Here is an 11,410-nt window from a genome sequence, read left to right as displayed (position 1 = left end):
TCTTTGACTTGGATATTACATACACTGGAAAGAGAGAGTTGTTTAACTGGCAATAATTCACATTTGTGCAAATTAAGAAGAAGCCCAGAAGCATTGGAGAACAATTTAATAGTATTAAGAGCTAAGGGAATCTGGTCTGAATTTTTAAGGAAAAGGGTAGTATCATCAGCCAATTGGCTGATGATGATCTCCTTTCCCATGACACTAATCCCTTGCAAAGTACTATTCTTAATGTGATTGGCTAATAATTGAGTAGTCAAAAGAAATAAATATGGCGAAATGGGGCAGCCCTGGCGTATTCCCCGTTGCAGATCAAATCTTGGAGAGGTACCGTATTTAAGCTTAATTGAGGAATTACCACGAGCATATAAAGTTTTAACAGTTTTAATGAACAGGTCTCCAAAACCAAATTTTTCTAACGTTTTGAATATAAAGCCATGTTCTATAGAATCGAAGGCTTTGTAAAAGTCCAGAAAAAGCATATAACTGTCATCCTTCACTAACTCTGAATAATCTAACAAATCAAGAACCAACCGAATATTGTTTGAGATGTGTCTGTTTTTTAGAAAGCCTGATTGTGTTTCATCTATTATGTCCTGTAAAATAATTTTTAAACGTTTTGCAAAGATTGTAGCAATAATTTTATAGTCGCAATTTAAAAGACTGATTGGACGCCAATTGTCTATTAGTAATAAGTCTTTTTTAGGCTTGGGGATGAGAGTTATTAAACTTTGAGTTAGGGTAGGTGGGAGAGACTCCACCCTAATGCTTTCGTATATAACTTCTAATAAAAAAGGGGCCAAATCTTTTGCAAATTTTTGGTAAAATTCCGAAGTAAGGCCGTCTATGCCTGGCGATTTATTAACCTTTAAAAATTGGATTGATTCAAGGACCTCAGCTAATGTGATGGGACGATCACAAAAATCTTTATCAGGATCACTAATATAGTTTATATTATCTATAGAGTCCATAAAGGATATAGTGCTGTCATAAGAGAACTGACTGCTATAAAGATTCTTATAGAATTCAGAACAATGTTTGGCAATTTCTTTTGGGTCTTCAGAGATAGAGTTACCTATTTTCAACTGATGTATATTATTTTTAGTTAGAGATTTTTCCAACCTAAAAAAGTAAGCCGAATTTTGTTCTCCTTCTTCAAGCCAGCGTCTTCTGGACCTTACAAAAGCACCTTCAGCTTTTAGTTTATAAAGTTCATCCAATTTGTACTGACACTCAACAAGACTGTTACTTTCTTCCACAGATAAGCTATCAGGACTTTTAGATGACAGGTATGCAATGGTGGAAATTATGTTCTCTTCTTGTGCTCTGTTGAGTTTAGCAATATTACTACAATAACTTCGGAAAAACTTGCCCAATTCAAATTTAAGCAACTCCCAATGTTTCCCATAAATCCTTTCTGCTTTAGCTTTAGTCCAGAATAAATTAATTAACTCCTTTACCTTAAGAGTAACAGTTTCATGCTTAAGTACAGAGCTATTAAGTTTCCAGTAAGAGTTATGAATTTTAGAAGTAGACATTGGTAGTAAATCAATATGGATACGTATTGCTTTGTGATCAGTTAACGGGGTAGATAAAATATCAGTATTCAGATTGTCTTCAAGTGTACGGGAAACTAACCATAAATCTATTCTCGATTGCTTAGACCTTGAGTTATTACACCAGGTAAAGGCTCTGGTGTGAGGATGCTTAACTCTCCATGCATCAATCAGATCAAATCTTTGCATTAACATTTTTAGCTTTATATTCGTATTAGTACAAGAACCAGGAGGCCATCTGTCAATCAAATTATCTAATGTGATATTAAAGTCACCACCTAAGAGTATATGTGCATCAGGGTATTTAGCTAACCAATGAACAATTTTTTCTTCTAACTTATCAAAAAGAACATCATTCTCTGTTTTTAAATTGTACCCATAGATATTCATAACAATGAAATTAAAGTTCTGAATTTGAATAACATGACAAATAAAATGTCCATTGGTATCAAAGTCTGTATAAGGAAGTTTGCCAGCAAATAAGTTTTTGAGTGTACAAACACCTGCTGACCGTTGAGAAGCATGAGAACAAAAAATGTCATTTCCCCACTGCACTGTAAAAAGTAATACCTAGATCTAACTTATAAAAAGTGAGGCAAGTGGCTGCATTGGATGTTTTAAGTTGAGTCAACTTGCAGCCTTTTTTAAGTATCATAAACACTGCAATATTACTTAATACAAACGCAACAAAATCAAGTTGAGTTAACTAATAGTACTAGTATTACTCAGTTAGATAAACCTACTTTTCTTGGTACAGGTAACTTATTTATGGGTTGCTACAAGTAACCTATACTCATTTTAATTAGGTTTTATGAACTTTATGTTCTTAGTAAAATTAACCTAATCATATGAATAAACATTTTAATTGAGTCCTGGCTATAACCTCAGAAAAGAAATCTAAATATATATATATTCTAAGCACTACAGTAATTAACTTTACATAAACACTTTGTCAATAACAATTACAAATTCCTTTGAAGAAGAAAAAGATGGGAAGATAGATTGAAGACAATAACATTTATTCAATGTCAACCAGCGTCACTTTTAACAGTGACTACGAAACATGTACACAATAATATAAAACAAACACTGTATAAGTGTATTTTCAACCTGTTCAGAACAGTAAAGTGAAATATTTATACTGTCCAATCTGCAATGTTTAGATAAAGGTAAATGTGAGCCATAATATCACATTGTATCACAGTGGCACTGCAATGTCAAAAATGATTATTTCCATATTTTGAACAACTGTTATTTTTAAGAACTCCCAAATTGTGCACACAACACTGTTGAGTATATACCTCATGAGGTAAGGATCGGCACAGAACACAGTCCAAAGTCCACATTAATTAAGGCACTGAACAATGAACACAAAAGGAAAATGCCATGGAAATTATATTACCTGAGCAACTTGTACCTGTCTTAAGGTCCAAAAAAAAAAGAAAAAAAAGAAAAAAGAAAAAAAAAATCTGTAAGACCAATTATTTTAAATCAAAATACTGGTAAAATTCCGAGACAAATATTTATATCACCCTGAAGATTGTCAAATTATCTGATTATGTTACAGTATGTTTAAGTTTGTATTTGGTAAACTCGCCTACCAAAGATTGCATTTTTTCAAATGATGGCAAACAATGCCAGATGCCATTGAGAAATCATCTAAGACAACTTGGTGAGGAGATTTGCATACTTGGATGATGGTTTAGGACACATGGGGTCCAATCCCACAAAGAGCCTCTGATATATCTCAAAAGTATACACCAGTTTGGAGGGATACTTGAGGTCGAGGGCATAGGTAAGTCCAAACAGGAGGCAGCATGCTTTCGACAGGTTTGGGAGACCTCTGACCACGGGCTGTCCTTCTATGATAATCCCAATCGTGTTGGGTTGATGGCACATGTAAATTTTCAGTGGGCAACTGCCAAGCTCAGCGTGCACCTCTGTTTCATCACGACTCTATTGGTGGAGACAAAAAAGAAAAAAGTGTCCTTGCCTGTACCTGATTGGTCATCACATTATTGTTTATTAAGCTACAGTGTTTAAATATTTTTCAAGAGCAAATGTAATTATCCCATATCATCACAATATTCATACATACAGACAGAAAAATAGACAAGTAGCTTTAAGCCCAATACATACGTGGTGGACACTGATGAGGTCTTCCTGTCTCTCCCCCATGTACTCAATTAGGCATCTCAGGACCACTTCTCTCCTTTTGTCCACAGAGGCAGATGGATCCTGTCAAAAAGTAAAATCTGATCAAAATTCACAGCCTGATGACAGTAGCACAAACCACAGAACCTCTTTATTTCAACCATTCAATTGCTGTAAAAGGTCCTACTATACATACACCACTGTACTACAAGATCTCATAATATCACCAGCATCCCAGCATGTTGTTTACACAAAAACGTTAAGGGGGACAGTTCACAAAATTGAGATTTAACTGTCCAAGTAGGCTGTGTTCATCAGTATGAATCAAGCTTCTATTAGTACACTGTCTATTTCTCACCTCAAATACTTTCTTACACATGTTTTAGTGGACCTTTTATGTGTAAAGAGACTGCTTAAGAGCAAGGCACACTCTTGGAAAACGGTGATGAGGGAATTGCATCACTTATACACTTACATACATATGCAGCCAACATTTCTATTAACAAAAAGAACAGTCTTGGAGTACACAGAAGAAGTGTAACTTCACTGAATGTTCGGGCATACATTCTCACACTAGATCATAAAAATAGCAATGTCATGTTAACGCACTGTCGCTAACTTTGGGGCTAACTATCCCTTTAAACTACGCTACTCTTAGAACAGTGCCTTACATGTAGTTTTCCTTTAAAGAATGAGGGTGGTGGGGGGTTCTGACAATGTAGGGTGTTATGGTCTCTGGGTAGTATGAATGTGCTCACTATGTGTCATAACAACTGGCTCAGTAGATTTCAACATATGCTGCAGATACACCATCCTTCCCATTAGGAACACGGTGAAATATTGATATGATCGTATTGATATCAGAACATTATAGAGAATACATTTTGGATGGAAAATGCTTTACATAAGACCATTTTTTCCTCTTACCTGGATGAGTATCATCATTTGGGACTTGATTCTTTGACCGACGGCTCCTCCTTTTGCGTTGAAAAGTGACAACAGCTTTGGAGTGTGCCTGTCCAACCGAGACATAAATGTCGACTCAAGTGATATGCTACTGATTCTCAGGAACTCTTCACAGATCTGTAAAGAGAAGCATACCATCTTAGTTACATACCAGAAGTGATATGTTTGTTTTTTCTGTGAATTAAACCACATGAGAGTTTTGGATACAAATTAGTTTTCAATCAAATGAAAATCATGGACGGTGTCAAGCAGTAAAGGAATATATTCACTTTATAGTTATTTTTAAGTATGAAAAATGCAAGAATTAAATTTAATCTTTAGTCAAGTTTGTTGCCTTATGTGCCCCGACTTCACAACTATGGGCCATTTACCATAATTGAGCAATGCGAAATTCAGCTGAATGTGGCACAGCATAAAAGAAACAGAGTCTGATGGTGAAGAAAGTTTTGTGAATTATAATTTGAAAAAGATACTGTTGACAGTACTGTTGCATACTGCACTGTATTTTTTTAGCCATACCAGTAGATGACAAAGAATTGGATTTTAGCTAGTCAACTTTGCTGAGTTTACCTTACCTGTGATGGTTCAAAGAGGGCAGGCCATCTCTCTAGAAGATCTGCAACACTTGGGGCTTGACCTACTATCTCCTGTCTTCTCAAACTGAAGGTTCTTGACATCATCTCATTTATAACTCTGCCATTATTCTTTTTCTTTGTCTCAGAAATTAACTCCAGCCTGTTACTCTCAAGCGAATCTTCTGTTTGAATTGTTTGCAATTTTACCTATGTTTTACTTACCTGGGAATAGTTATAGCTGCAATTGTATCTATTCTGAAGTTTTTTCTTACCTGAATGTGAAGCTTAAGACCCCGGGAAACAAAAGTGCTTGGGTATCTAAAGATAAGGAAAATGCATGTTAGAATAAGGTTAAAAATCAATGGTAAATGTAACTTATTTAAGTAATAGGTTAGAAATAGTTTTAGGGTTTTTTCAACCCAAAATCTGTCATCAATTGACTATGCAGTATTAAAAAACATGGATCAAATTTCTAAAATCAGACAGACTACTAAGCATACATCTCTACATTCAAATATGTGCATCTGCTTTAGTAATGCTAAAGTATACTAATTATTATTTATTTTTTATCTGTTAGGTGTGCAGATACCTTAACACTGTGCAGCCAACTTAGCTTGCTATGTGTGCAGGATAGCTAGCTATACAGTACAATTTGCAAACCTAACCTCATCTCCTTAGTGGAGTAAGCGATTTCGCGTGACTTTACATCACCAATAATTAGGCTAAATTTGCTTAACTTACCGTGTTAATCAGTCACTGAAATTCAGATCCGCTGGAACGAACAAACAGTTGAAGTGCCGAGGAAGATGCTGCATCTGCCCGGGAAAGTCCCCACCAGTGAAAAAGGGATAATGCCAACTTAAATATTTTAAAATATTTACGTTTGATGAACACACCTGCCACATCTACAGCTACTCTAATAAATTGTGTATGTGTCAACTCACTTTTATAACATTTCTTGGACACAACATCCACATACAAATAAACTACCCAAATAAACTGCAATAGTTTTATTTAAAATATATTGTTATATAAAAACTGACATATTTTAAGTAAAGAGGAAGTATATTGATACTTTTTAGTATAAAACAAATAAAATAGACTAGATTACAACTATTTAAATTATATAAAACCTACTCTGTGGCTGTAGCACTTTTTACAGTGTGGGATTTCCAAAAAGGCACATCCTCAGAGATGCTGTGAGTCTCTTGAAGAAAACAAAAGTCTGTTTTATATTGTTTGGCAAATAAAAAAATGGCTTTCCGTTTTAAACTGTTCCTTAGTCCCCTGGCATTGAGAGAAGTTATAGATAAAGACATCAAAATAACAAGATTTGGAAAAAATAAAAAAATAAATCACTTGAACAAGTTCCTTAGAACAAAAGCTTAAAGACAGCTATAAACTGTGGTGAGAACATAGTGCTGCGTCAACTATGACTGCTTTGGACATTAACGGACGAAGAGCCCAAGAAATAAACTATTTGTTTCTAAAGAAAAAAAAAAAGTATATATATATATATATATATACTATGTATATATACGTACATAAACATGAAACCTTATTTCAAAAATGAGATTAATCAGCCTGATGGAAAAATCTCCTTTTTCTCCACGAAAGCACGACCGGCTACAAAATAGGCAATTTTTCCTGCTTTACGTGCCTCATCTACTAGTGGCCACAACTTCATCCTGCTTTCTCTGTCGGCCTTACAGAGATCCTCTCTGAAACGCAGACCTTTTTCCCGTAGATATGCGGAATTTTTGGCTGCCGCCCATACTGCTGCTCGGAGTGTACGCGAGGAGAACTGGATGATTATACCACGGGTATAATTCACTTTCTTCATTCCAACACGATGCACTGTGTCAATCACATCCGGAAGACGATCACTGTGTTCTGGCAGTAAATTCTGACAGATGCGAATCACTTCTTTCCTCACATTCTTCTCATCGATGTTTTCTGGCACGCCCTGTAATTTCAGATTCCAGCGTCTAGAGTACCGCTCCAATTCAGTGATGCGTGACTCCAAGACGTCGATTCGATTACTCTCCTTCAAAAGTGATGACTCGACCTGGGAAACTTTGGTCTTCACTTCATTCACATCTTCACATACAGAGTTCAGCTTTTCTTTCAAACCAGCAATGTGAGAAGTATTCGCCGCAACCATTGACTCCAGTTTATCAGACCTCATGTTGATTAGCTCAGAAAGTTTCGTGATAATGTCGTCAGCGGACTCACCACGTCCTTTTTTGTGAGGAGGCTTCAGAGGAGTTGAAGGAAGCGAGGGAAAATCTTCTACTGACAACACCGAAATTTCCATCTTCTCTTCAGACTTATAGTAGTCGTGACAACTGTCAATTAAAACGTTGCAGGCAGTTTCAGAGTTAGCTCTCGTCTCCTTGTCAGCAGCCATTTCTTTCTTCTTCGTCACAGAATTCTTTCTTTTCTTATCAGCTGACATGTTTCTGAACAGAGTGTGGTACACGAGTAACACTTAACATCCAAATAAAGCGTAAATTGATAAAGAAATGTCCGTTTTATTCCTCAGATTCAACTTTGTTGATGAGCGCTATAACTCAACACCTGTGCTCACGGCGCCATCTTGCGCGCCCGCCCCTTTGAAACAATGTATAAAGCGCTATAGAGCTAAAGGTGACGTCATTTGACTTGATCGCCGTAGAGATTAAAGTACAATTTATGTCCTACTACAAATGATATTGTTTTTAAATGCACAACGATAGTTTGTAGATTACATGTATATGTATAAACGTGCATATACAAGTGTAACATTTATAATTATTATTCCCCGCCTCCAGTTCACTTACGCGTTTGAAGATGAAAGGTCACATGGAGCGCATTGCATTCTGGGAAACAGTACCCCACGCAGCGTCTTCAGATGCATACATCAAATTTCAGCAAATGTAGCACGTAATCCGGGCATTCCATGCATACAGAACATTCACATATTATTCACAGTATTCACACAGCATACTGCAGTATAGTAGGAGTTGTATGATAGTATGCCATTTAGAACACAGCTTCTGTACTGATTTCAGTATACTTGAGTTATATTTAGCAGATTCTGGCAAATATAGTAGGTCATCCGGGTATTTCATGCATACAGCAAATGTGCATACTATGAGCAGTATACATACTGGATGCTGCAGAAATAGTAAGAGTAGTATGATAGTATGGCATTTCGAACACAGCCACAGATCACAGTTGATCCAGGCACCTTCATTGAGCAGAGGCATGCGGGTGGATCGTTTCCTTTATTTACTAGCTTTAAAACAAACATGTATGTTTTCATTTTATTAACAAATGTATATGTGTATTAGTAGCATTTGCTCAAGTTAAAGAAGTCGTTAATATGAATTTCTCTCAATGTGCACACTTTTATAGCATTAAAATGTGTATTGTTTCATTTGGTTAACTAAAAGTGTATTAACAGTGCTTGTTTAAAATCTCTTAACCTGTGGGAGGAAGCCAGAGCACAGCGTTAGTTCAGAGTCTGCTAGTTTTAATGTACAAGAATGCAATTAACTTCATAAACTATACATCATTAAAAAGGTCCAAGACTCGAGCTTCATATTGATCTCGACTTCATTTTTCATTTACATAACTCCTGGCATTTAAGAAATGACTGTCACTGGAAGATAAAAAAAAAACGAAGCTTTGGTGTTTTTGGTTTAGTTTTGTCGTGGCCACAAGATATTAAGACGTGGGAACCTGATAATACTGTGTCGTGGCAATGAGGGAACATACATTTTTCGTGGCGACCAGTTTAATCATGCCCCAGATAGCAAAATTTGTCTGGCCCATCTCTGGGCCACAACCGGTATGTTGGCCGGGTCCCCAGACTAAAACTGGTCTACACACTGAAAACCGGCTCAAATAATTTCCTCTGGCCCAGATGCGGCCCACGCCCTGTAAAATGACCATTATGTATTGATGTGGCCCAGATCTGGCCCGACATACTGTAGAGTGACTTCTATTATTTTATGTGGCCCAGGTCTGGCCCAGACAACTTTAAGCCAGATCTGGCTGAGACTCGGCTTGGTCCCCGGGCCAATTGTGGCCCAGAAACTGCTAAATGTAATTCAGCAGTGAAACACAAATTTGACCATTTAAAAACATTAAAAAGGCTTTAATTATAAAAGTACCAAATACTTTAATATAAATATTAACAATGAACAAATGCACTACAGTATAAACATTAACCCACTTTTTAAACCACAAAGTAACAGGTAAATTATATTTACTGTATATTATATATATATATATATATATATATTAGGGCTGCCACTAACAACTATTTTTATTTTGATTAATCTATCGACTAATTTATCGATTAATCTAAACGATTCATTTCCCACAAAAAAATCTACAATTTTACTTAATATTTTATTAAACCAAATGAAATCCAAATTTCTATGAAATCCTTTTTTTAAAGCAAAAGTAAAGTGCAACATAGAGTGAAAGAAGCAAGTGTCCATCTCAGTCCAAATCACTGAAATCAAAGTTCAGTATTATAGTGTAAGAATGACAACATATCCACGTGTTCTAGTCTACTAATAATGAAATTATAATCAAAAAACACTTTTTAAAGGAGTATTTACCAGAATTTATTTAGGTGAAAAAAGTAAATGTGCAGTTCAAAAAAAAAAAAAAAAAAACTTAAAATTAATAAAATCAATTAATTGGAGATGCTTTTGGTTATTAAAATTTAATGGAACCATTAAAATGGAATCCAGAAAATAATGGAAAACAGAATTTGGTAAAGATAAAACTGTAAAACTTAATTAATTAGACAGGCGTTTTGATTAATATTGACCAAGCACCATTTAATTCAAATGTCCACTTAACCTTTAATATTGGGCCATTTCTTTAGGACAGAAATGCTACAGCTGCTGTAATTACATGAATATGTGGACATGAAACCGTGTAAATTCAGAGTGAGGGGTTGAGCATTTATTTTGAAATTGTGATGTATTCTCCTGTTTGTGTAGATTTATAAATTATTTACCTTACAAACCTGATAAAATGGCGCGCGTTGCATTCCCAGATGAGCGTTATAATAAACACAAACTCACAACAGCATGCAGAGATGAGTTTGAGTCGCTCCACATGTAAATGATAACAGTTTCTGTGGAGCTACTGTGAATGGAGCGCTGTGAGACGCACGATCTTAACTACATGCATGTAAATAATTAAAGACCACATAATTATTTAATTAAATCATAGCGTTTGTGAATTCACAATTATGCTTAATTATGATTTTTAAATGGGTTTAATATATCATGCAGCCTTGGAAAATAGTCTAATAATGTGTTTTATGGATTCTCGTCCGTTAAATGCGCCACTTCCGGTATTTTGCCGGTTAGTCAACACGAGCAAAATGAAGTCGACGATTTTTAAAAATCGACTAGTCGACTAAAATCGACGAATCGCCACAGCCCTAATATATATATATATATATATATATATATATATATATATATATATAACATTGTGTGTCATAATTCAGTTCAGTTCATCAAATGGCGTCAGTGCAGTCAAGTGAATAATATTGCTGAATAATAAGTGTCTTAAACTAAGCAAGACAAAAGGCAACAATGACAAGGAACCCAAACAAGACTAGACTCAGTCAGGAAACCATGTTCTCCTCTGACTAAATGAACGAATGTGGTTTGATTATTCCAGGCTGCATCACAAGTCAGATTGTGAATTGATATCATTCAGAATATTTCATACAACAACATCTGCTTGAAGAAACATCATGCCAGTAGGTGAAGCTGGTAAAAAGGGGCTGTGCAGAGGGCTTGTCTGGTTCTCGTAGTCTTTGCTGAGGATCTGTGCTGGGGCCATCAATGAGCTCTTAACAGGGATCTGTCATCTAGTTGACATGGTCTCCGCTGACATTCAGGGATGTGTTGTGGTTGTTCCTGGGTGCAGGTCCACCATCTGGTCTGGATACCGACTGGATCATCTGATTACTAGGGATTAGGGTGAGACAGTACAAGCAACTAATATAAGCATTGATGTCATTCTTCTTACAAATTAACATTAGTACATTAGATATTATGGGAAGTGTTGCTGCTTACCCTAATTGGTGCAGCATAAAAATCCTTTAAGGGATTTGAATTATACAAATGTGATATT

At 35.8% G+C, this 11,410-nt stretch overlaps 1 protein-coding gene across 9 annotated transcripts; it reads right to left on the bottom strand.

Annotated features, from left to right (window-relative positions):
* Positions 1–2,558: 2,558 nt before the first annotated feature.
* Positions 2,559–7,865, bottom strand: LOC306857788 (uncharacterized protein). 9 transcript variants are annotated; one of them, XM_079397938.1, is made up of 6 exons: positions 6,796–7,865; positions 6,389–6,538; positions 5,993–6,066; positions 4,638–5,569; positions 3,696–3,794; positions 2,559–3,512 (listed from the first exon to the last, which is right to left on the bottom strand). In XM_079397938.1, exons 4-6 carry the CDS (start codon positions 4,866–4,868, stop codon positions 3,216–3,218), a joined length of 627 nt encoding a protein of 208 aa, XP_079254064.1. In that variant the 5' UTR covers positions 4,869–5,569; positions 5,993–6,066; positions 6,389–6,538; positions 6,796–7,865; the 3' UTR covers positions 2,559–3,215. The 9 variants fall into 9 exon arrangements, with proteins under 9 accessions (XP_079254064.1, XP_079254059.1, XP_079254066.1 ...); XM_079397933.1 differs by having other exon boundaries at positions 6,389–6,458; XM_079397940.1 differs by having other exon boundaries at positions 6,389–6,458; positions 7,487–7,865.
* Between the last annotated feature and the right edge of the window lie 3,545 nt (positions 7,866–11,410).

Source organism: Barbus barbus (genome assembly GCF_936440315.1).
Source record: "Barbus barbus genome assembly, chromosome: 38".
Taxonomy (NCBI): domain Eukaryota; kingdom Metazoa; phylum Chordata; class Actinopteri; order Cypriniformes; family Cyprinidae; genus Barbus; species Barbus barbus.
This window is presented reverse-complemented; position numbering and strand designations above follow the sequence as displayed.